The sequence below is a fragment of the Cygnus atratus genome, chromosome 5 (assembly GCF_013377495.2).
Source record: "Cygnus atratus isolate AKBS03 ecotype Queensland, Australia chromosome 5, CAtr_DNAZoo_HiC_assembly, whole genome shotgun sequence".
Classification (NCBI taxonomy): Eukaryota; Metazoa; Chordata; class Aves; order Anseriformes; family Anatidae; genus Cygnus; species Cygnus atratus.
The window spans coordinates 38,321,094-38,348,931 of record NC_066366.1 but is presented as its reverse complement, the minus strand read 5'-3'; the positions used below and the strand labels follow the sequence as shown (position 1 = coordinate 38,348,931).

The 27,838-nt window shown below is 38.5% G+C and overlaps 1 protein-coding gene across 1 annotated transcript; it reads right to left on the bottom strand.

Annotated features, from left to right (window-relative positions):
- Positions 1 to 14: 14 nt before the first annotated feature.
- Positions 15 to 27,523, bottom strand: TOLLIP (toll interacting protein). The gene is made up of 6 exons (XM_035540119.1): positions 27,301 to 27,523; positions 18,498 to 18,647; positions 15,916 to 16,098; positions 13,508 to 13,660; positions 12,174 to 12,264; positions 15 to 3,520 (listed from the first exon to the last, which is right to left on the bottom strand). Exons 1-6 carry the CDS (start codon positions 27,451 to 27,453, stop codon positions 3,306 to 3,308), a joined length of 945 nt encoding a protein of 314 aa, XP_035396012.1. The 5' UTR covers positions 27,454 to 27,523; the 3' UTR covers positions 15 to 3,305.
- Positions 27,524 to 27,838: the final 315 nt, after the last annotated feature.

Below are 27,838 nucleotides of genomic sequence, written 5' to 3'. Positions count from 1 at the left end.
GAGATGTAATACAGTTTCATTTAGATGATACATTTATTAAATTAGAATGAAAAAGTTATTGTATTCTAGAGTGCAAGAAACATTCGGACACTGGACCTCGATACAGAGAGAAACAATGTCTTCAGAATTATTACAGCAAAAAAACATCCTCTGTACAGTATCACAGATCAACCAAACAAGCAATAACATTTGTAAGGGGAAAAAACATTCAGTACCATCAGCAGATGCAAACAGCAGTAGAGAAGAAAGCAGCAAGGATCTAGCTAGACAAAAAATGTTCCTATCTTCAGCAAGTTCAGGCTCTTGGCAGTACTCAAACTAGTACTAAAAGCGTTAACTTTTAGCAGACGCCAGTCTCACATCTGGCTTTGGCTCCAAGCTGCTTGAAGCTGTTGAGCAGAAGAGCAGTGTCAAACAGTATTATCCCACTCGCATTTCATCAAAAGCTACAGTCATAATGAGTGACAATTTATCTACATCAAGAAACCGACTTTTGGTTCCAATGCCTTCACTTCACAGACCCCAGAAAAACCAACTACTCCCTGCCTTTTTTGATCTCTCTCCAATTCAAACCTGATGACGAGCAGTTTGACTGAGAGGATATGTATGTGAAAAAGCCAAGCAGGCTCACGAACAGTGTTTTGTTCTGTTTTTAAAGAGTAAAACATCTTGAAATCAGAATTTCAGCTATAATGCTCAATTAAATCAAGACAAATCCCCAGAATATTTAAGTGTAGTTTAACATGCAGAAATCCCTCTACTGGCCATACTGCTCCTACGTGCCCCATCTTCAACTCATACCAACTTCGTTTTGCGTAACAGTTGCATAAAACAAGCCACCAATACCAACAAAAAGAACTAAGAACAGGAGCTACAGCTCGCTCAGAGGCCTGGAACATTGTACATGAGTAAGTCCAGCTAACATTCTCACTTATCTCTCCTGATTGTTAGAACTGAAAGGTGTTTATTCTCTGCTTGAAATAGAGCTATAGGACGCAGTACAATTTACTAGCCATTAAGTTGAACCATGACTGCTTGCTTTTATAAAAAGCTGTTATAGCAGATCCCAACATTTTAATATAAAAATTTACATATATACATTTTCCCTGAATTGTTCCATCCCTATCAATTCACGCTGAGTAAGTTAGAGCAAGGGACTCTTCCTGGAGACAGCTAAGCATTATATCTTTACCAAGATTTACCCTCTTGATTAATGATGTCACAAGTCTCTGTGCTATGAAGATAAAGGTCAAACGCCTCCACACCTATTCAACCACAAAATTTACAGTGATTGCAGAGAAGGTACAAGACTAGTTTCTTGATGAACACCCGTTTTAGTTTAGAAAAACAAGATGTGGTGACTCTACTACTAAAGCACAAAGAAACTGCAGCCTTGAATCTCATTACTGGAAAGACAATGGGAGGATGTATAAAGACATTTAGGCTCTCAAAGGTAAATTTAAGACCATAAGGGATTTGTAACAAAACGTAAAATTGTACATTATGAAAAGACAGCTTTAAAAGATCAGGAACTGGGATGATTTTTGGTACTATATTTTAAAAGTTTCAGTATCATTTTTAATCATAAAAAAATAAATATTCATACTCTACCATCAGTGCTACCAAAAGGCTTCTTAAATGTAAGTTGGGAAAAATCAGCTTTTCAGCAGATATGAAAAAGAATATTTTAAGTGTGGGACACCCAACAAAGTATGGGGAAGAAGAGAATAAGGGTCCCTTTTCCCTATTCCAAACCTGGCTTTAAAGTTCTCATGAATCACTCAAGAGCCTGGATTTCAAATGTACATTCATTCCAACTCTTGAAAATGTAAGAGTATGGCTATCATAGAAAGTATTTGAACACAAACATTAAAAAGATAAAACAGCAACATTGCACATCACTGGAAAAAATAAACTGGTGCATTCTACTTAAAGTGCATTATTTTACCATCTACACAGACACTGCAGAAATTTAACCAACAAGTCTAACTGGTGAGTTCTGTAAGATTCTGCAGTTCCAAGATGAACTGTTATCTGAAAAATTAACACTAATAATAAATACAAGCGACCTCTAACCTCCTCAGAGGATCAGACTAATTCAGATATGTTACATTGTCTCCCACAAAGAATTTATTTTCATCTGCATCAAATCATAATAAACTGGGTTGGACCAGATGACCTCCAGAGGTCCCTTCCAACCTCAGCCATTCTGTGATTAGAGCAACCATAATAAGTCACTGGGCAACTCATAATGCCATTCAAAGATTCTGAAGCTATTTTTCATGCTTCTGATTTCAAATTACGTGAAAAAACATAATAGTTTTTCCTAATACAATATATAACTTTGCTGAAACATAAAGGAAGAAGCCTTATGATCAGATCATAGTTTTTGTTTTTTTTAAATAAGTGACAATACCTTAAGTAGTTCTTTACGGCTTCATTAATTTCCCAGGTACAAAATCTTTCCTTCTGCACTCATCCTTTTGAATAGCCACGGGAACACAGAAGTAGTAGTAGTAAGAGTGCAATTCGCAGTGGGAGTACATTAGGGTTCTGTCCTGTTCTCTGCTACAGCAGTACAAACTAAGTTGAAAAGTTACCTGTTAAGATTTTACAGATACATGACCATACTATATCGCAGGATAAAGCCCCAAAATACACACCAGATAACATACTGCTTTGGTGCTTGATGACTATATCAAAGATGCTCATTACACATACCAACAGTGTAACCTAAACATTTAGCTTATTAAAAGCAAAAAACTTCTATCAATCAGAAACAGTTGAATGTATCACAGCAATAACTAACCACCATAGGACAAGAAAAGGCCTTTCTTTTAATTTCTGGCAGAAACAGGTTGCTTGATTAAACCTAAATACTTTAACAAATTATGTTTAAAAAGCAAACCCTTCAATGGAAAAGCAATTTTTTTTTCAATCTAACGAACAGTAGTAAATCCTGTACTGCATAGAGTTACTTTTTAAGAACAAGTTTTTGAAAAGGGGGAGAGAAAGGAAAAAAAAGCAGCATTACTTCCTATCCCCCATCAGAATACAGCCACACAGGGCACAGCTGATAGTGAAGATGCTTCAATGCTGTACTGTAGGACATGCACTAAACTGAGTATGTACAGGTAGAGAAAGAAGGTGAAAAGATCCAAATGTCCAAAGAGGAAAGTGGGTATAATCTTTCACATAGGATGCACTAACAAAACTGTTAGGAAATTCTTCCTCTAGCTAAATCCCTGGCTTGGCAAGTAAAAATAAGTGGCATTGAGGGCAGGGAGAATGCAGAAAGTGGGGATCTATGATTCTTCAGCCATCTGAAGCAAGGAGTTGATAGCTGCATTCTTGTTCCCCCTCTGAGCTTCTAACACAGAGCGGATAACTTCTCTGTCCATGTTGGGAAACATGTCCTGGATAGACTTCAGGTCCTCTTCGTTACACAGGTGCTGAGGGTTGACTGCAGGAGGTGGTATTGCCACAGGTATCATGTCTGGATTGCAGACTGCAGGCATCCCTGCACACAGAAAAAAACACAACGCAAGCATGTGAGGAAAATTAATGATTCTGAAGAAGAAAGTGGCTCATCCCTCCCCACTAACCCACCAACTTCAGCATTTTTTTTTTTTTTAATCTACTCTGGAAAAGAGATTGCAAAGACTGTTGCAATCAGAACACATTTTTCTAGAACTGGACCTCTGTCCAAGTTATGTTCCAAAAGCAATATGACAACAGGTACAGCTCAGAATTAGATATAACCTGTATTAAGCAGGTTTATACATGAATCACTAACCAAACCCTAAACATATTTAGGTCCTATGGTGTGATGAACAAGGTATTTTTACTTCAGCATTATACATGACTGGTAAGTAGACATTCAATGAATGCAATCTCTGTTGCATTAAAAAGGAAGTTATTAGGTCCACTACGAGACTGGACCATATTCGGAAACAAATCTTAAGCAAATGTTTTTTCCTGGTTAAAGTTCCATCTAGTCCAGCCTGCAAAGTCACAAAGTAGCAAAAAAGAAATCCCTCTTATGCCCATAGGGGTACACACTGTTTTCCCTGTACCTCTGCCAGAGTGCAAAATTTATGTGACGTTTTTAATGGACTTTATTGCTGTGCGAAATTAAAGCACTGTTGGTTTAGAAAGACAGTTTTAGAAAATGGGGTTTTGAATTCTGATTAAAAAGAATTACTAGACAAAAGGCCCTTTTCATCACTTGACAAGTTCTACCACTAATTCAGACTAGATCTGTTGCTGAAAAACTACCACTTGTTTTTATAGAACTGAAACCACGTAATAGTAGTACATTTAGGTTATTTTCAGAAATTATAAAATCCTCTATTTCACTAAAAGCCAGCCCTGATTATCTTAGTCCCACATTTTTATGCACTACTTCAGTTCTGCCATATTGTTTTTAAAATAGGGCAAGAAGAACTACCTGCATCTAGATGCAAACATGGCACCAATTCATAACTCAGCACAATAAAGTCTTCACATTTGCTCTCTGCTCCCTTTCAAACATTTTATCCACTTTTTTTGACCGCTATTCACCTGATATTTTCATGGAGTAGTCCACAGTAATTCAAAGATCTGTATGTGTAGCAATAGTCAAACAAAAAAGCACCAAGTATTTTATTTTTACCACCTATTTTTAATCTTTACACATAATATTATAATGTTAAAGTATGTCACTATGTCCCATTTACTTAGTAACATGAGATTTTTCAGCAACCTACTGCAGTCAAAGAGACTTAGAAAACTAAGAGTTTTTGTTTTGACAAGTTATCTATTAGTCCCCTTCTCTTGATTACATCTTTAAAAATACGATACACCCCACTAACAGCCTCCCTCCATTACAGGATCGCTTGCTGCTCATTTTCATTTGTTCAGCAGATTTTCAAAACAGCTACTAAACCAGAAAAGAACCTTTACTCCTACCATATGATATCTTAGTATAAGAATCTTTAGCAAATGACATTGTCAACAATGCTGCTGACAACACGACATACAGAGACCACATCATCCTGACCTACACACACACAGACTCACAATTTGCAAGCTATGTGCTTTTCCTACGCAACCATGTCAACTCCTCCTAGAGTTTACCTAAGTGGTTTTTGTTGTTGTTTCTAAATCAAAGACTTCTAATCTTCATAGGTTTTAATTAGCTCATGGTTTATCATGAAAACATTTACCCCAGAACTGTTTCTCAATAAATTTCAGTTTGCTATCCTCCACTCATCTAGAAGCAAAACTACATCAAGTAATAGATCACATATGACATTTGGTTCCCCCCAAAAAAACATAAAAAACAATACCTGGTAAATGTTATCTTACCTGCATTTTCTTACTGATCATCTTATTAATTACTTGTAAACTCTAGGTTGGATCAGCTAAACACATCTGAATCAGCTCTGGTTGACAATACACTGTAATTGAATATAGTTTGACTGTGTATTGCAATTGTGATTTTACTCAACGTACTTTCTTCAGTTTGGACTTCCTTCCTATCCAACTTGATACACGGGTGCATTACTGAATTGTAAAGTGTCTCCATACTAATCAGTCTTCTCTGACTTAAAAATTCCTCTTGTAATCTTCTCAAGCTTTATTAGAAGTAAAAAAAAGGAACCTAGATGCTTTAAGTCTAGGGTACAGGCTGCATCTATTTGAAAAGATTCACACTGGCAACTAAGTACAAGCCCCCTCTCATTCTAATTTTATTACCCACACACTGGAACCACATCTTTGCCCAGCCATATGCATCACACCCCTACCAAGGATATCTATACCTTCTTCCAAAACAACCTATGCTTTGGCTCTAGAGCTTCATATGTCGTTTCAGCCATGGTCCCTGGGATTCTGCTTAGCACTATGAGATTGTCTGAACATCTGGCAAATCAGACCGTGGTAGCACCTCAGAGGCAATCCACAAAGTAGTCCTCACCAAAACTATGAATACAACTCTTTACTCAACCACACCCAACAGCATTTCGGGTTTCCTTTTCTGTAGCTTCAACACTCAACTCTCTCCTCACTCTTCCTACAAACAATCTAGACATATACAAAATGTGAACAAAGATGTGTGGCCTCAAAAATAAAGTTGAAAAGTACCTGAAAGAACAGAGCAATACAAGTTATGCTTTACTTTTAACCTGAGCTTCCTAATTTTCTTCAGTTAAGTCATCAGCACGCAAAGATTATCCAACTATCAGCTTGCGTAAGAACTGTCCATAAAAAAGGCCCGTTTAAAGCATTAACCCAAATGAAACATCAAGTTCAATTCTCAACTACCACACCATCCTATAGCTTACAAACTAAGTTTCAGCGTCTTGTCAAAAAACATGAAGGTCACACGATTTTCTTACTGCTTTTATCAAAGCAAAATAATTGTGAGGCCAAACATCTGCACAGGCAACCAACTATTTTCAGTCTGAAAACTTGAATTTAGAGACAAGATGTCTCCTCAGTATTGATCTACATTAACAATTTTAAAACTCCATTTTCCTCAGCTCTTATATATTAATATAATTATTTAATGTTCTCTACATTCACACTATACACAAATGTAAGAACCACAGTGATACTTAATAAATATTTACCATGGTAAGTGCTTACTTTTCATGAAGCTCAACATTCAAGCTATGTAATTACCAATTTGAACAGTAGCTTGCCTTTTTCCCCCCCTTTCTCTATTGTTTTCCCTACCACTGACTAAAAGCATCCATCATTACTGATTTACAAAATAGTAAGCAAGATTTAAACTTAGACACTACATAATTTAACATACATACACAATTATCAGACAATAGTTAAAATAAACTTCAGATTTTTCAATGTTCAGTAAAAAGCTGCCTTACATATTAAGCAGCTCATTCCACTAACAGTGGAAGACAAACTAACCCACATTAGCATCCTCTATAAATGGAACCCAATGCTCCTGCATTGCTCTCAGGGACTAAGTTTTATAAATCAGAAGAATGGAGAGCTGTTTTCTAGCTCAGTGAAATGGCAATGGCAAACATGCTGGCATAAACAATGGCATTCCAATAAATGAAATGAGTATGTACAGCAGCAAGTCAGTTGCTACAAGCAGCAATGAAGCATCAAAGCCTTAACAAGGTAAACTTTTTCCACCTGCACACAAGGCATTACACACTTATTTTGTTGTTCAGTCAAGTACTCCATGTAATAATTCATTATTACTGCCCCATGCACAGATCCTTCCAAAATAAACTCTCAGGAACCTCCTCAGAACAAGTTCTTTAATTTAAAGAAATCAGCACCACTTTTTTTTTTTTTTTAAATCATATTCAAACATGACTTAATGATACTTGCTTCAGAAAAAACAGTTCTAAAACTAAAAAAAAAGATGATGGCATCCATAAAGTGTTTCTTGTTCACAAACTGCCATGTAAAATGAACAGTATGGACCCACAGAGTTTTTACAATTCCACTGCTCTGATGAAACTAAATACACTGCAACAGCCACACCAGTTATGTTTACAGCATTCTTCTGAAATTCAGAGCATCAAGAAATGACGTTATATTTCACAAGACATAGTTCTAGAATTTTCTGAACATACTTGATTGAACACCAGTGCTTTTATTGAAGGATGTCACAATATCTTTGCACAATTCAAAGTCAACTGTGTCATAGTAAAGCAAGCCTAACTGAAGAAAATTTGATTTTCTGTAACATAATTCACCTTTAGAGTTCATTCAAAATCATATCAAATGCTTAACTTCACATGAATCTAAAATAGATGTGTATGAAAGATGCATACTGATAAAAAAAAGTGTTACTGTTTTTTGGGAAAAACAGCTCATTTGAAGAGTAACAGAAGGTAATTGACAGGCTGTCTTGTCAGAATGTTATTGCAGAGCTGAGTTCTTCATTTTCAAGTTTACAAGAAGTCATGACATTACCTCCTTCTCCCAGATCTCTCAGTCGCAGAACAACCGCAAGATTAAAGTTTGTCTTCCAGGAAACCAGTACTGTCACTTAAAATAGCTCACTGGCATCAAACAATTTCAGAAGAATCATCACATCTTATCCATCAACACCATCACCACCTGCTTTAAGCCTTATAGCTTGATGCTGAGTAGAAGACTTTAAGGAATTTCCCACAGATTAGAAGGGCTTTAACAATTTCGAGATGCATTAAGTTATTCTATTGTGACATCCAAGTGGCAGTACCTTGTGATACAGTCTGCTGTAACGTAAATAAAGCTGTCTACATGAATTCATGCAAAGACTCAGGTCAATGGGGATGGGAGTGAAAGAAGAGCTTGGAAACTTACCCAAAGCAAAGTACTCAAGCCCTATAGATAGGTGGAAATGAAGGGACGAGGGAAAAGGAATAAGACACGGGAAAGAAATATTAATCTATTTTTAAAAGAAAATCAACCATTCAGTTTCTAAATGTGAAAGTTGGATAAACTGCGGTAACTGCGTAAAAACTAAATTACCTAATATCAAAAACAAAATGCTGCTAGGGATTCAAGTCCCACAACTAATTTGCTTCAGCACTCTGAGCAAGCTTCTCAGTGTGCTATTTTTATAGAAATAGCAATTAGAGGGAACAGAAAATCAAAATAAGCTAATAGGTGTTTTAGCAAGGATTATATTTTGTAGTCCAAAAAGGACAACATACATCCATGGTGTTCTAACATATCAACACCATCATAAACTAACACATGAAACCCAATACTGACACCTAAAGGTGTAATTTACATAAAGGTACAAGTTTACCTCAATGGAACTGATATGCTGGACTCTGAACTTTTTTTAAACCTACTTCTTATGCAGGTGTTTTTAAGTCATGTGCAGACATTTCCTATGTATCCCATGGGGAAAAAAGAAAAGATCAGAAATACAGGTTCACTGAACCAACTGCGCTCAGCTTACTGCCTTTCACATCCTATCACAGATCAGCTTGGACTGTAAGCAACCAATGCTAAATCCACTAAACTTTAGAAAAGGCAACTGGAAGAGTATAGAGAAAGCCAACTTTTAGAAGATTAAAACAGAAGTTCAGGTTTTCCCAAACCCATCCCAGAGATGACATCCATGACAACTATAGCTTATAGCAACTAGCATCAGAGTTTTTCATTTTGAAAATTTTAAAAATGAATTAACACCATACAAAAATATTCCAAGGTCATTTCTGCTTTCACCACAATCTCATCCCTACCATAAAATGTGGGGAAAAGACCAACACATTACTTGTGCTAGCATTTCAAGCCTCATCTGCTTACCACAGTGTTTAACTGCTTGCTGCTACTATTCACCTCCGTTTGTATGACAGAGAGGAGTGTAAGTAAAATCAGTTGCTTTCACTTTAATTAGAAGATTAGTTATCACATATGCTAAGTTCTGAACAGAATATTCTGTTACCTGCAGAAAAAAAAAAGTTTGGCCTTCATGACACAGCTAAATTTGACTTAACACCATCTCACTGTAAAGCTCAATAATTTTGGACAATTTCCATAAATCAGTGTTATACTGTTCTGGATAAGCATTCCAGTCCACCCACTGAATCTATTTTTCATCTTAGACAAGATTTATATTCTGTCTTGCCCACCAACAGAATCCTCTCCATTTCAGATGCAATAGGCTACCTTCAGCACTGCTCTTCCACTTTTCTCAAGGAAACAAATAGAACTTGCTTATTGACTATGCTCATTTAAGTGGACAGGATAAAAAATGGAACTGAAAAGATGGGAAGGTAAATATATTCCTGTGGAATATACTGATGTCCTACCACTGCCCTTCTTTAAGTAATCAGTCTTAAAAAGAGAGAAATCCCTGTACAATATTCCAAAGAAAGTACATCAAGAGCTTCCCCAGAAGATACAGTCAATTCAGCTTGTCATAGGCCAGTTGTTTACACGGATACAAACATCTTCCTGAAAGAGTTTACAGAACCCAGGGGGAACATCTAGTTTAGTACACAGAAAACACTGTGACAATACTTCATGTCTTCCAAGATGTGCTGTCAGTTCCATTTATCATTCGAAATTACCTTTATTAATTTTTGTATTTATATTAAATTTTATAATTATGACTGGGTCATTGGATTAGCGAACAGGCAGAAGCTTTAAAAACTCAGTGCTTTGAGAAATTTTCATGGTGCCCACAGAAATTCTGGAACAGCAAACACAAAGCACAGTAATATTCAAATTTTTTCATCAAAAATACAAAAAATCTAACTAGACCATGGGTGGATTATAATAAGTTAGTTTGACATTTATGAAATTAAGGAAGTACATTCAAGTTTTCTCAGAACAAAGAAAAGTTCTAACGGAGTGATGGGACTTCACAATGTTTTAAAAATATAAGTTACAGAATCAGGAAGAATTTTTAATAAACGTTATCATAACAGTAACTAAAACAAATATGCTGCATCTTTGAAGATGGGAAATACTCCAACATACACATCAATAAGACTGCTACATAAAGATAACATTCAGATGTAACACCTGACCTTTTATCAATCACATGCACTAAACATAAGTTGCTTGTTCACTTGTCCAAGACAATTTAATAAAGTATACCTGAAAACAGTCAAGGCCAACACAAATTTACAGAACACCAAGATACACCACTGTACTTGTTTTTCAACTCTGTGGGTTGAGTTTCAGTTCTACCTCTTCAACTGGATGTCCAGTTTCAGTTATATCTGAAACTGGTCTCTGCTTCATTTTCACTGATCACAGTCTGACTAGCCCAGTAATTTTGCTATGTTAATATTGTTGGTTTGATCTGTTAAAGAAATTCTATAGTTCTACTTATATTACTATAGGTACCACCCCAGCAATTAATTTTCATTTAACCACACACAAGATACTAAGTTTGAAGTTCACTAACTGTTTCAGTGTATAGGAATGGGATGAAGCTAAAAGTAAAAAGATGCATCATCTAATTCAAACACAGAAATGCTACGCAGAAGTTTGGCTTACCACAACAGAAGCATACTACAGGATACACACACTAATTTATACTATTGGCCAAGAAAGACTTAACTCCTGAGAATTAAACTATAGCAATGAAAACACATTAAATGAAGCATATTGCATGTTTTACATCAGGGAGTAAAGCATATAGCAAAACCTTTCCATGTTTTGCTTTAATTTAACTCTGAAAATGAAACAGGAAGTATTATTCCTTAAGTTACACATCATCTATTGTGGAAGTTTGCTTTTGAATTTAAACTTCATTCTCCCTAATCAGGGATTGACTCTAGAAGAGAAAAATCTGTTGTGTCAGATCTGTGTCCCATACACTATCACTCATTCATATAAATGTATGAAAAGAAACTAAATATGTTGATTACAAGATTGTTTTCCCTAAGAAGTATGTATCCTGCTGAATTCATGTACAAACTGGATCTTTTAAGGGCTCTAAGTAAAATAGAAAAAAACGAACTTTACTTACCTGTTACCTAGGTAAGGCAACCACATGGTTATTTATATACTTTAAGCTTCTCATCTCTGACAGCAAAATTACAAAACCTGAAGTTAACATTTTTCTATACAAGTCCACAACTTAATTTGCACAGACCAAGACAACTGACATCTGCTTTAGCTTACCTTGACAGATTTCCACATCTCAGAGCTCCCTAACATTTCTCATTCAGAATGCTACAGAGCTCATGTGCTGTGTAGCAAGTTTCCAACAGAGTAACTTCAAGGACCACAGAAAGGACCATACCTTCATAGTCTATTTAAGCTGCAGTTCTGACAGCAGAAGTCATTTGACACACTTTCTGAAGCCTGAGCAGTTTCTCACCTGGATTGCCAGCATTTAAAAGCACACAATGTATTACAGTGTGGCCTGCCAGATACTTAGATATGCAATGACCAATAAATCTAAATTACATATGCAGAAAGAGTAGCCTTCAAACTACTTGTTCTGACTTTATTGCTATTTTAATCCATTTAGCCAAACTTATGCAGCTCTCTTAAACAAGGTACAAGACTGAAATCAGACCTACACTTAATTCACTTGCTTTTCTCTCAAAAAAAATACCACGGAAAAATGGGCAAAGTCATTTATAGCTTCCCCTTACATCCTGAAAAACAATAGAAGTTTGGTACTTATCTCTGTAAAACCCTTTATCTGGAAGTTTTAAGAGTCTTCAAGGAAAAAAACATACCTGCTATAGGCACATATCCCACTCCTTGCTGGTATACAGTAGGCATCAGGACCACTGGCTGGGGCTGCATCATCATGGCTGCTGGCAAAGACTAGACAAAAAAAAAAAGCACAACAGATAATAGAACAACTCCAGGGGGAAGGGGGGGGGGCAACATGACCAGAACAGCAATTAAAATGGCATTTGTTAAAAGCTATACTGTGATACTGACTATGAAATACAGACTTTCAATATGACTGTAATAAGGCCTACCTAATCTATAGAAAGCAAATTCTCTAGCAAATTAACTCAACTACAGTCATTTTAATTTACAACTGATTTGAGTGTAAATCAGCATAAGCACATCATATCAAACTATCCTTTCACAGCAGCTTGATAAAACCGGCGACTGAAAATTTATTCCTGAAGCAAGTTTTAAAAATGGCTTTATCAGTTTTCTTATTTCACAAGAATAAAGCATATTCTGTATTCATCAAATGAAAACTTAAAGCAAAACTGAATTTTATTAAGAGTGATATACTGCTTCTAGAAGCAAATACTAGTTCAAATCAATTTTTGAGGTAAACCAGTACTTCAAATAAAGTATCAGTTCAAGTATATCCCCTTTTACTACCACAATTCCCGTTCACTTTGATCCTGGACGATATTAGCAGGTCAGATTCTCTGTGTAGCTCATTCACTTGCAGACAGTTTTAAAGGTTCATAAAAAAATCCTTTATCCTATGGGTGAAGGGAAAAACTGTTTAGCTCTGGGGCCAAATGGGAATCTTGAACAGCACCTGTTTGCTCTTGTGCACTCAGCAGCAACCTGGAACTTCTGATCATGTGCAAGCACAGTAGGAAGTATTCAGGGGTGACTACGCTATCCAACAACTACTTATGCCAAAGATGACAGGCTAGAGAACAGCCCAGAAGCTACTAAATGGATAAGAGTAAGTTAATAGTTCAAGACCAAATGAACAAGAATGGAAGTAAAAATTGCAGTCACCAGAAAGACCATTCAAACTTTCCAGAAAGACTTAAGACAGAAGAGTTGTCCTTAGTTTTCCTTTTAAATTGACATGTCTTTCTAAGTATTTAAGGGCAGGAACACAGAAGTTATCTGAATGTTTTAATAATTACAAAACCAAATAAGTATTCATCTACCACCTCACCAACGAAGTACTGCCTTAACTAGTATTTTTGTCTGCTCTTCCCAAAGGTAAGTATAATTATTTTAAACACTAACACATGCACACACAAAAATATAGTAAGATACAATGGAAATACTTCTACTTTAACCTCAAATACCCCCTTCTGTAACCCCTCTTCTTCTCACCCCTAACTTATCTTACCGTGTACGACATCACCAGATTAATCATTCCTTCTTTGTCATCACCCTGCCTTCCACTCAGGCTATACCATTCATCCTCCACATTTCCTTGTTTCAGAGACTCGGGAATTGTAATGTGTGTCCAAGCAATGCGGTCATCCATTGAAAAGGCTCGCTGAAAGGAAAAAAAAATAAATCTGAAGTTGATTCTTGACTCCTCAGTTTTATGCTATTATATTTTGGCAGTTTTATAATTACTACTTTTGAAATTATTCTATTATTCTATAAATACCTATTGAAAGAGTAGGTAAATTACTAAAAGAGTAGGAAATTACTAAAAGAGTAGGTGTTTTAACCATCTCCTTTCCAGTTGGGATGAAGGGAGCTTTGTGTTCTTATGAATGATGGATTGCTTTCTTATGGATGACAGATCAATAGCACGTATTTAACATGTAAAAATTGAAAATCTGCAGCACAACACTTTTAGAAGTACAACTTACTAACATCAGCATAGTCTGTGGGAATTTAGTCACATCGTGTCACTCCATGTTACCTTACTGCTATCTATCTGTACATGTTATATATAGAATGCCGCAGCAGAGACCACCGTGAGGTCTCCTCTCAGTCTCTTCTTCTCTAGGCTGAAGAAACCAATTGACCTCAACTGCTCCTCATGTGTCTTCCCCTCCTTTAGATCTACCACTATCTTTGTGGTGCTCCTCTGTACACTCTAATGATTTTATCTCCTTCTGATATTGTGGTGCCCAGACCCACACACAGTGCTCGAGGTGAGGGCCACCCCAGAGTAGAGCGGGACAATCCCTTCCCTCAATCAGCGAGCAGTGCTGTGCCTGATACACCCCAGGGTGCAGTTGGCCTTGTTGGCTGCCAAGGCACTCTGCTGGCTTGTATTCAACTTGTTGCTGACCAGAACCCCCAGATCCCTTTCTGTGGGGCTGCTCTCCAGCCTCTCATACCCCATCTGTACATATAGCTAGGGTTGCCCTGTCCCAGGTGCAGAATCTGGCATTTACTCTTGTTGAACTTCCTATGGTTGGTGATTGCCCAGTGCTCTAGTCTGTCAAGATCTCTCTGCAAGGCCTCTCTACCCTTGAGGGAGTCAGTAGTTCCCCCTAATTTAGTATCATTTGCAAACTTACTTAGTATGCATTTAAGTCAGGTGTCCAGATCATTTCTAAAACCACTGAAGAGAACTGGCCCCAAAACGGAGCCCTGGAGAATCCCACTAGCGACTGGCCACCAGCCTGATGTAACCCCATTTACTAGAACCCTTTTAGTCTGACCCGTCAGCCAATTGTTTGCCCATTGTATTATGTATTTGTCTAGCTCTACGCTGGACATTTTGTCCAGAAGGATACTGTGAGAAACAGCATCAAAACCTTTTTTTTTTCCTTGCCTGAATTGACGTAAAACAAACAACAGATACAGAAATATTTTACATAGTATTTCAAGTCTCCATCTGATTAATCAGCCAGAATGCAGAAGGTTCTACCTGTAAGGCAGAAGGTATGTAAACAGGCCTGTATCTGTAAACGACAATCACTGATGAGCAGTCAATACACTACTAAGTAAGAATCAGCTCCTGCTTACACTGTTAAAATAGGCTGTGAACTCCAGTGATTCAAGAGCAGATACAAGGACTGATGTGCCACCCCTGTTGCAGCAATGAAACAAACTTCAACCAAGTCATAGCCTCTTAGATTACCTGAGAAGGCACATCTGTGCTAAGTCAAAGTCAATACCCTGAACTGGAACAACTGCGGAGGCTGCACATATTCCCTGCTGCCAATAACAACATCTAGCAGAAGAACATACTAGAATTCAAGGTAGTACTACTCTTCTAGGTAACCTTTGTACAAGGTAGGAATTTATTAACACTGTGTGTTAAGTAAAACACATGCAAGAGCCTACATGCCTACCATACTGGCCTGAATTTCATTCCCAGATCTAAGTTACGTTTCTGCTAATAAATTCCAGTGACTACGCATTATATATATGACTGCTTTATTAGCATTTATGAGCTTGCATATAAGCTCTTCCTGGGTTAGAATAAAAATGAGAAATTTTTGTCTAAACCAGCATTGTATAAACATGCTATTCAATCGGAACATTACAGAATATAAGGCTACAGGGCATTTTGATAGTGAAAAGGAACTTAAAGACACTCCTCAGACTCTTTTGCTTCTCCTTCTTTGCAGGAAGCCCTGCTAATATTCAGCTACCAAGCTGTGACATTCTTGGGGCAGAGCAAAGCCTTATGCATTGCTGATCTTGGGATTCTGAGAAATCTGCATCATTTCCCAGAGAGCACAGCTAAGAACCTTTGCTAACTCAATCCCACCTTCCAAGATTCTACCCAAACCTCAGCCCAAACAGGGGATGAAGAAGAGAAAATATACTCATTCTGACCTCATCAAATATCTCTAGGTAAAAAGAATCCACACCCGGGGGAACAGTGCACTGAATAACTTTGTTCCAGCGGGGGTTCTTGGCTCCATTATGTGCTGTGGGGGTTTCATACACAGCATACCCCAGACGTATTCGACAATATGGATCCATGCGGGTCATTCCATAGTTCTTTGCCAATTTTGCCTGAAAGAGAAAAGAACCTTTAAGTGCATAATGTTTACATTAACGTGTGAAGTAATTATTATTACTTCACAAAGAGAATCAGAGGACAAAAAGGACAATAATGAATTGTAATGCCAACGGGGGAGAATCTTTAAGAGAATCTTTAAAAAGAGATCCTCCTTTCAAACTGTCTGCTGTAGAAAACACTTGTGGTGAAGATGTTTAACTTACTTAATAAAAAACAACAGATGCACAATTATAAGGAAAGAAAAGTTCAATTTTTGCCTTGGTTTCTGCCATCCAATATGCAGTTACAAGCTTCATGTGATAGGTAACCTATCCTCTTCACCTGAAGTACTTTTAAAGAATGAAATACAGAAATACAATAGCTTTGAGAATATCACAAGGTTTTCTTCACAAAATCAATTCAATTCAGGTAAAATCTAGTTATTTATTCTTTTCAGAAATACAAAATAATCTGATGTGTGCAATTGATATTAGTTCAGTGGACAAATTAAGTTCTACGCTACTATAAAGACAGATGCAGTATATAACCAGAAGATAGCCAACTTACTTTTGCTGTAACAGAGGAACAGAAGAAAAAACAAGTTGATAACAGTCCTAAAGACAACACTGAGTACTGCTGCATAAGTGCACCAAAGTAGAAATCAAAATTTGACACGTTTCTGGCTTGTATGAAGTAGCCTTTCTTTTTTTCTTTTTTACAGAAAGAAAAGTGACAAAGTGGTGCCTATGTCTCCCACCGGCAGGAGATTTAAGGAGTTCAAACAGTTGAGACTTGCAACAGATTTAGTCACAACAGGTGTAGCTCTATCCTGGAAAGCCCTTTACTCCTTCAGGGTACACACTAGTTCAGTAATTCACATATTAGCACCGGTGAGAAATATCTCACACTGTTTCTTGTAAGTCTGGGCTTTGCAATTAAAGTAGGAAAGTTAGCACCCAAATCATTCTTCTCTCTCGACTCTGAAGTCCAGAGATTAAAAAGATTACCATAAAGTGTTACCAAAAGAAAACAGAGTATTTAAATTACTAGACTGACAGATTATGAGTATATAATCAATTGTGCTTAAATAAACTCATCACTATTTCTGTGTATCTTCAAGAGAAAAAGCTGTACATACCTTCCAAAAAAAAAACATTTTCTGATCTCTCTCCAGTTTATTAGTAGCAGAATCAGTGCATGTACTTAATCAACAGGTATTTAAATAAATACAAAATACTTCAACCAGCTTTTCGTGCTCCACAGGTTAACTACGCCATGGTGAGTCTCCTATCCAGAGTACCACATGCCTTAATATGCAGCCAAGATTGCTGCAGCAATCTTGCATAAATTCCCAGGGAGGCACAGACAGTTTTGGGACACCATACAATCTGCCATTCGTGAAGCCATGTTGGCTGTCACCAATCACCTCCTTACTTTCCACATGCCTTAGCATAGTTTCCAGGAGGATCTACTCCATGATCTCTCCAGGCACAGAGGTGAGACTGACTAGCTGTTGGCTGCTTGGGTTTTTCTTGCATAGGTTGTGAAGGAAGAAACTGACCACTGAAAGATACAGATAGAAAGGGAGGAATGATACCTCTTTTCCTGTGAGATCCTGTGGTTTTCCTCCCCAGTAAGGGCATCACCTCACCATTAAAGCTGTAACCATACTCACACTATACCAGTCTTCATGCTAAAATTTGAGGCTAAACATATCTTTGGTATACTTTTCAAAAATGACATGAAAACAGCACTTGTAAATAGATGAGGCGTGTTAAGTTCACGTGAGGGACATCTGGTATGCTAATGTAGATATTACAGAATTGTATTAAGATGGAACATTTGTAAAAACTGAGATCTTATAATGAAGGCAGCAATAAAGTACTGCCAAGAGATCAGAAGAGGGATAACTACGGAAAAGAGGAAGCAGAAAATAAAAAGCCAGGACTATACTCATAATTAATAAGGAAACCTGCATGAAGTACTGGAAAAAAAGCAGCAAAAGATCTTAAAGAAAGCAGGGATGGAACAATGCAGCCACTTAAGGAAAAATACGTAAGCCAACTGCAATTTCCTACAATAGACTCAAAATTGCTAATGTCTTCCAATACTCAGTGTTTCTACAGGAAGTCTTCTTAAGTGAAGTTCTTAGAAAAAAGTCTGTTCACTGTAAGAAAAACATTAATTTTATTACCTGCTATAATAACAAGCTTTATAGGAAATTGCTATGCCATGCATGACACAGATAAAAAAATTGAAAAAGCACTGACATACAGAAACATGAAGATAGAAAAAATGGTAAGAACTCACTTCCTATACAAAAGTAATTTAGTAACTCAAATTCCAACAGTCTTTTATGGCCACTGACAGAAAAGGATTAAAGTTTGTTTCACAAAGATGGTATGATTTATACCTGTACCACAGTAATGCTGAGTCTGCCTACTGTACCCATTGGTCCTCCATACTGTAGCTGTTGAGCTGCTTGGGCATCCAGTTGGATTTGCTGTTGCTGCTGGGTTGGAGTAATGCGAAGAAAGTCTTGAGGAAGCTCACCAACATATACCTTAAAAAAGAAAAAAAACATCTTTAAACTTGTCTTCCACTTTCATAATGAACAATGGGAAAGAACGAAAAAAATATCAAAAGCAGAGCAAAAACATTCAGCAGCATTTTACTCTGTTTTGACAGCATAAACAAAGAACTAGTTAAATGACAGAACTGCCAACTCACATGACAAATGTACTCATGCTCTCTTTCAAAAATACTAATTTCCAATATAAGCCTCTGGAAAAAAAAAGAGTTGGATATACAGAACCCAGGCTGCTCTACAGCTAGCCATTTAACTAGTCCACACAAAGGTCAGATCTACCAAGTCTTACATCCCATTCACAAATTACATCCGATGCCACCCAGTTCTTTCACTTATCCATCGCTTGCTCTAGCTGATCATTCCTGTGACAAGATGGTACTCCTTCAGTATGAAAGAGCACTGAAATAGAGGTGATAAAGTCCAATATGCTTTCATTACCATTAATGCAAGCTACTGCTCAATGAAGTTTCCAGTATTTTTACACACACCCGCAGCAGATGCAATTGCTGCATAAATCTTTCCAAAATACATGGTGCAACGCACTATTTGAAAGGGTCATCTTCACACTCATCCTCAAGACAGATCACAAAGACAACATTTCCTATAAATCAAATCCTTTAACAGAAAGATGTCCTAATCCTCTTCAAATGTTACACGCAGCCTGCAACTAACTTTGTCAATTTTTGGGGATAGAATCCCACCATACTCAAAATAACGCAGGAATTCCAAATTTGGCTTACCACAGAAATGCACAATGATGAAAAATCTTAAGTAGAAGAGTTTGAGGGGAACTGTCACGTGGTAATGTGAATCAGCAGTCACCATTTAATTTATGTAATGTTTATGGTATAAGAAAGATAAGTTTCTACCTGTTACTTGTCAATTCAACAACTCTGCTTGTTTCTAGGTTTTAAATGCTCAGTGAACACTGCCACCAATACACTCAGATGGATCACCACACTAAAATAGAGAGTATAATGTAATAAGCAGCATAGAAAACTCATAATTAAGCTCACTTCTGTTGTCTCTAGAGATGTTTATATATTTAATACATAACTGTCCACTGCATCAAGACAAAAGAAAGTGTAATCTCTTATGTTACTATCCCAGACAAGATTACTCAATTGCGTATCTGGCAAACGCATGCCCACAGAACAACATACTTTAGGAAGTTAAAAGGCCCTGAGGACATAGCTTCTGAAGATTAGACAGCGCTTGCATGCCGGGATTGCATCTTTGAGATAGCAACAGTCATATGAAACGCGATTTGGCAAGAGACACCATTTCTGTTCAAGAGCCTCAGGGATCCTGGCAACAGTAGGTGTTACATGCCAGAAAGGAAGTTATCAAAGCAGCCAAGGAAGAATACTGAATGCCTGCTGCCAGGCTATTAACGAGGGAGGGAAGAGAATCAGTTTTGCTTACCCATGTCTTAAAATCTTACAATGAAAAAGCAATTGTTACAGAAGGTGTACATTTTAAAGGGAACTTTAAAAATAGTTAATTGACAGTATACATTAAGAACACTGATTTAGAATTGAATGCTTTGCTCGTGTTTATTAGACTCCTACTTTGTTAAAACAACAAATTCCTTTTTCATGGAGCACCACTTCGCTGAAGGCATTACCTAGGCATTGTAGCAGTGCTGAAAATAGCTCTCAAAGGAGAGAACAGAGAACTACAAAAAATATTCCTTACAGAGAGTATGCACCTCATACGTTATCTTGTCACAACCACGCAAGTTTGACATTTGGATTCCTCATAATAGCTTGCTTCCTGAAGAAAATAACTCCATAAATAAATTAAAAGCTATTAAATAAGCTATTTGCAGAAAACTTTATTGGTTATTTAGTAGCACTCTAATAGTATTATCAACCAGTATGTAAACTAATGAATCCTCAGCTGATAGCTGAGCTTTCATCAGCCTTTCCAGTCTCTAATATGTTTACCCATAAAATATTTTTATTCACCAATCAAACATTTGCTTTATTGATGCTTGAGTAATGACTATCATGATAAAAACAGGCTAACACCGATTTCTAGGACATTCCACCATCATTAAACAGGATACAAATGAACGCCACAGTATATATGAGGCCTCATTTGCTACATAGTCTAAAATTCTGGTAGCCGACCTGGAAGACAATAATTTGGACTGAATCGGGCACACAAACAATCCTTCCCGGATAGCCAAATAAATTGAATGCTTTAAAGAAATCAAGCCAGAAGAACATAAGTTACTTCTACCAAGACAGCAACCAGTAGCTTAAATTTTAAGAAGTGTGGGGGGAAACAGGTAGAAAGAGGGAAAAGACTGAGCTAAAATACCATGCTAATCTTGAAAGAAAGCTTATTTAAGTTAGGTTGGAAATAAGACAGGTCCTGTAGCAGCCTTCTTATTAGAATATACACTATTTTAAAAAAAACAAACACTATTTTAAAGGAAAACATAGTCCATTTAGGAAAGATTTGAAACAGTACCAGAATTAGAATGGCAGTGAATGGCATTTGCAACATAGCAGGTCCCCTCCAATCCTCGACAACATCCAGAAAGTTCCAAATCTGGAATTTTTAGCATCTTTAAAAACATGCATCATAAAGATTTCCTCTAGCCAGAAGTGGTGGCTGCAGCTCTGGAACTACACTGCCATATGTTCTGGCTGCCTCTGCCAGCTTCTCAGAAAACAGGATAGCATATTTTATTTGGTACAACTGTCTTAACGTGGACATTGGAAAACTTTATTCATTCACGACGGTCAGACAAGTGAAAAACACTATAACTTTTTATTATTAAGGTCACCCAGATACTGCTCCAAAGTTAAACATATAAACCAGTCTCCGCACTGAGGTCCAAAAGAGACAAGACAAAATCTGTAAGGGAGACCAAAGCTTTCTCACAGCATCTAAGCTGCTGTTAGGCCATTCAGCTATCTCACACAAAGCTACACTCTTACCCTAAAACTGTAGAACAGACGTAGCCAGAAACTGAAAACCGATAGCGTAATTAAATTCTTAAAAGATCTGAATGGCAAACCCCTCAAGAGAAATAGTGGGGAACAGGAGATGTATACACTCCCATCTTAAATTCTCAGCTCTGAGTGAGATCTGGTACAGAAGTCCCAGTGCTACATTCCATAAGCACCCAGCAGAGATGCTCATGGAGGAAAATACATTAATCAGTAAGTTCTCATGCTGGTTATCAGTTGATTCCATATAGATGGAGACAAACCAATAGTGTACAATCTTTATCTGTAGAGAAAACAGAAATTTTTCCCCATCGAAGTATTTAGAAGTAATTGCCACCTCCAAATCCCAATCAAAAATAGTTGTATAACCTGAATTCGACCACAGTTTATTTTTAAAGCAAGGTAGACATCAGAGACAAGCTTGTATCCTGCTCGATATCCCATTTAAAAACACACACACTTCCCTCTACTATTGTAACATTTAAAGAAGAATGTGAAATTCAACTCCACGCTACCATCAATTGCAGAACAAAATGTTCCAATCTGAATTGTACTAGCTTGAAAAGTGAATCAAGACAAATATGACAGCATCATGACAAAACTACAATTCTGAAGACAGACATCTAGCAGGCCTTCATAAAAATAAGCCTACCTAGTAATCACTTCTTAATAAGCTTCACTGACAGCATTACTATCAAAAATGAGTTATCTAGACAAAAATATTGCCCCTTCTGTCCACTAAAGCCATGTAACATCTTGTTTTGAGGATCTTTAGAGTGAAATGTTGCAGGTGAAAAAACCCATCTCAACCCACTCCTTCAAACCGAATGCAGCGTGGTGCTCCACAGCTGTCCAGCCTAACGCAGGACTGGGCAGTCAGTTTCATCCTCCTGTTCCTTCTCACTCTCATTTCTCATGCAAGATTAGGTGGTGCCAATGCTACTGTTAAGTAAGCTACCACAGAGGGCTGAACAAAAGAAAATGCAATAAGGGTTGGAGGTAAAGGAAAGAGGAGGGGAAGTCATCAGGCACCTTACCTGACTCTCTAACTGATGATGCAACTTCCTCCATAATGGAGGTAAAGGCAACACGGCCCAAGGACAAGCACAAATGCTCTGACTTTGGGAACCACGATACCTTTGGAGAAATGTAATTAAGGTTTCTACACTTGCAAATAACACCAGAAGTTCTGATAGTAGGTTTCAGAGAAGTTTCATGCTAAAGAGCTATAAAACACCTTAACTACTCAAAAAAGTTCTACACGTTTATCTTTAAATGGTTTCACTGTTTTTAAGAAAGAAGAAGAACCGACTAAGTAAGAGAATTTTGAACTATTCTACGTTTTGCATGCTGAAGAAAAAAACTGGGACCAGATTGGATGCATCCAAAGGTGCTGAAAGAGCTAGCTGATGCTATTTTTCAAGGCTGCTCTCTATCATTTTTGAAAGGTCATGGAGATTAGAAGTTGTCCCCCATAACCGTAGAAAGACAAATGTCGCACCCATCTTTGAAAAGGGCAGAAAGGATGATGTGTGAAACAACATGCAAGTCAGTTTCACTCCAGTTGCCAGGAAATTCACAGCGCAAGGAGTCCTTCTGAGAGCTATGTCCAGGCTCATGAGAGAGGGTACAAGGAATAGTCAACATTTACCAGGGGTACAAGATGCCTAATTGAAACTGACCGCTTTCTATGATAAAATTAGTAGACCTGTGAATAAGTAGAGAACAGTAGGTTTGTTTACCTTGATTTTCACAAAAGGCTTTCAAAAAGGTCACCGACCACATCTCAGTATCAAAGCTCAGTTATTACAATCCACATGTGGGTTGACCACTGGACAGAGGAAAAACTGCCCAGATTACAGAGCTCACGAGTTGAAGTTCAGTGGTCAATGACACTGGAAGTGGGTTAAAAGCAAAGTTTCTCAGAGGTGTGTACCTAACAGGCATGGGTCTGAGACCTAACATGTGTGCCTAATGTTTTTATTTTTTCTTTTCAGTGACCAGAGATGAGGACAGGGTATACGTTCATCAGTCTTTGAGGATGATGTTAAATTTGGAGGAGAATCGTGGTATGTTTGAAGACACAGCCAACAACCACAGTGTCTGAGAGATATACTGGCCGGAAACTCATGAAATTCAACAACAAGCATAAAGTCCTGTACTTTGGACAGGAAAATCCCTGGCACTGGTACAGCCTAAAGAACAACTGGCAGGGCAGCAGGGGGAAATCCATGGAAGTGCAAAGTGAAAGGTGAATGAGCAGTGCATTCCCAGAACAAAACCAAGCAGCATACTACACTGCATCAACAGAAGTCTAGCCAGTAAACTGTGAAAAGCAGTTGTTTCCCTTTATTCACAACTGGTTAGAGCACATCTGGAATAGTGCATCCAGTTTGGGCCCACGGAAAGGGCTGTAGCACAGGACTTGTGAGGAAAGGCAGACCATTTGTCTAGAGCAGAGGAATCTTCAGATGTACTTCTTAGGAGCCTTCCAGTAACTATGAGGAGCTGAGAAAATGGAGCCAGGTTCTCTTTGTAGATACAGGGCAAGAAGAGAGAATTCAGTTGTCCAACTGGAACAGGGGAAGTTTTGGGGGTGAGGGGGAGATGCAGGGACAGCCACAGGTAGGAGCAAATTTCACTTTCTATTTTTTCAACAAAATTACCAGACATTTCTTACCTCATTCTCACGATCCTTTCTTTTTAACTGACTCATCTACTTACTTACTTCCTTTGCTTCCATATGTCTTCCTGTAAGCACTTTACGAGTCTACAGTCATCACCTTGACAGTATTTTTCCCTTTCTGCCAAGTATACCAACTATATTTAGTCCTGACTGAGCATTTTGCCACAAGCTATTGCTACTGGCTTTTCCCAGCGCATCTAAATTTGTCCAGGACATTAACATTGAAAGATCTGCAAAATACATTCCACAGAGCAAAAGTACTGCCATTAACAAAGAAAAAGACTGATGCGGTTTCAGGGAAGAAGAAATTTGCAAAATGGGAATCTTTTGTGATTTGAAGGCTAAGTATGGCAGGAACTGTCATATTCAAACGAGAGTTACAAAGTGAAGATAAAATTAACGTCTACAGACATCTCAAATTCAAGAAGTGTTTACTGCATTCTTGAGCTATATTTCAAAACAAAACCAAGTAAAATTAGAGATGACAAGGCTTATGTAGTTAAATTGCAGTATTAGAACAAGAAAAGAGGTAATTGCACATACAAGCTGCTCATTAGAAAATTTCCAATCATGAAAGCAGTGATTATTAGGGAAACCGTAGGAGCAGAAATCTAAGTAGCCTAGCTTGGCACTTGATCTAAATTTTGGAGGATCTGGCACTTGCCAGCATTATGAATAATCAGAGTCATCCATTTTGGCTGTGCTAGGCTAGCTGACATATCACAAATACGAGGTCTTGATGTCTCAGACTTGAGACTCAACCTGAAGCCTGACCAGACTGTTTAGCAATATCCCTCACCTGGAAAAGGCATCATTTAGCAGCCATTCTGTATTCAGCTGTAGTTTAGATTTCAAAAGCTGTTTTGTTCTCAAGAATACCACACAACATGAATTCATACTAATCTCCTATCACTGTGACCATAAATTTATATTCTAGCAGAGTATCTACCATTAGCAGACAGAATTCCAGTTCTCTTTCATCTAAAAAACTCAAGGTCAATCAGAATTTTTAATTCCTCATCAAAGAGGCATAGTCACACAAACTAGAAAGCATAGGTATAAAAACAAGATCGGCAACGGTATAGCAGCATACTTTGTTTTCTTATCTGCATGGAACTAGAACAACCTTGAATATTTTCTTGCCTGTTCAAACTGAAAGAGGCATGAGAACTGCTCTCTGCAGCACTGAAGAAAAAATGTTTCTCTATCCTTTAGCACCATTTAGTGGCTATTCATCTGTAATGCAGTTGTATACATAGAAACAAGCAGAATTCTATCTTCTGCTCTAGAGAAAATTAAGAAAGGTGTGTTACGTACTGGATCAGCATTCTCATCTGTGAATGGGAGTTTTTCAATACCGTATAATATAATCGTTCATTTGAAATCATTCAAATCTCTGAAGTGCTTAAGACAAAGAAGAAAAGCATGCACAATGTGTGGAGTATATGAGAAAAAAAAAGAGAAAGCCAACGCTGTACAAGATAAACCCACATACACCTTTCTACCCGTCAGGTCTAAATCAATTCTAAGTAACAAAATACTGCCAAGAGATTCTATAGGACTACCTGCGTAATTGTAAGACACGACATCCAGTATAACATCCTAGATGTTGAGATGCAGTTCCTTTAAAACACTTAATAAAGCCAAAGAAATTATGATTTTCAAACTGTGAGATTATAGTTAAGTCCAAGAAAGTTCTCACTAAAACCTTCTCAACCCAAGAGGATTTCAACAAGCTAAAACACGCAGAGATTAAAGTACTCTGCTGAATATCAACAAGGTGTTCAGCACCTCGTGCAAGTAAAACTTCTCTTGGAAAGAAACGCCTCTCCATTTCAGCGAGCACCTGCACAGTATCACCTCTCAGCAGGTCAGGACTGCAGCCAGGCCCTTTGTCCAGCTTCAGCCACATCACCACTGTTTGTTACCAGTCCCTGTGAATCCTCTTCAAGCACCAGTTCCCTTCCATCTCCCCAGCCATTTCCAAACATCAGCTAAGGGATACCTAGAAACAAACTCTGTTATGTCACTTGTCTCTATATTTAATAAAATCTGTCACATATTGAAAGAATAGTATTTGGTTTAATCAAGCAATAAACTCACAAACACCAAGCCTCTGAGGATAGACACTACCTAATTTATCAGCTGTTATCTTTTCACAATATCATCAAGAGATAACAGAAGTCTTAATTCACGCTTTTTACCGTAATTCCTCATTGAAAACTTTTATCCCAACAACAGAACTATGATTAAAACCAATTGAAAAAGGAATCCTTTCTTAAAGATCTGACAAGTAAGGCATTTTAATGAATTAAATTGAGGATCAAATAGCATTACTACCATAAGATAATAACAGACAGAAATTCAGCTTTTCAAGATTAGTAATTTAATAATGCAGTCCTCTGGTCTCTCAGCAAAGCAAAGCAAAGAAAGCAGCCGTTTGAAAGAAATGAAGACCAGAAATGTAAATTAATTAAGAAAAAATATCTTACTTCACCTGCAGAGCAACATCATACTGCCCATTACTACCAGACCCTTCCAGAGAGAAACAATGCATATGTAGAAAGATGTTATACCACCAAACTTACACACCACACCACAAAACATCCTAGCATAAGGGAAGATGATTCCAGAGCGCCGCCATGCAATTAAACATTCCCCATTAACCCTGAGCACGAGCTCCCAAGACTGTTAATACTGTTAGACCGGACTGTTCAGTTGCTTTCCCCCCGCGACTGCACACCACCACCGGGCGCCCCTTTCAGCACGTTTCACCCCACAGCTTTCACAGACGGCTGCCTGAGCCTGCCCAGCCCGAAAGCAGAGAGCCCCCCGGAACCCCCCCCGCTCCCGCAGCCTCTCCGCCGGGCAGGGCGCACGGCGGCGGCCGGGAGAAGGCCGGGGGGCTCCTCTCTGCCCTCCGCCGGGGGCTCGGGAAGGGAAGGCGCCGGGGCAGGCCCCGGGCGGCACTCACCGGGCCCCGCTGGGTGCTGACGGTGGTGGCCATAGCACCTCCCTCAGGCCCGGGCCCGGCCGTTACGGCTCCAACGGCCCCAGCGCGAGGCGCCCGCGTCACCTGACCGAGCCCCGCCCCTTCTGGCCCTTTCCAGAGCCGCCCCGCGCGCATGCGCACAAAACAAAGCCACCGGCCGGGTTAGAAGGAACGCAACGCCCCAGCCTCGTGTACGCATGCGCTCGCTCAGCGGCAGGGAAAGGAGGGGGAAGAGGAGCCGGCCGCGCGCATGCGCACTTCGGCGCTGCGGCCTCCGCAGCGCGGCGCGCCGCCGGCCGCCATTTGGGGGCGCCGCGGAGCTGGGGACGGGGTCTCGCGGCAGCCATTTTGTGGGCGCAGGCGCCGCGGCCCCAGGCTTTGTGGCGGTCAGGGCGCCCTGAGGGAAGATATCCGCTCGCACGGCGTGCCTCTGACTCGTGTCGGAGTACTCCCGGCCGTTTGTGTGCAAGAAGGCAGCTTTTTTTTTTTTTTTTTTATTATTATTTTGTTTTAAACCTCA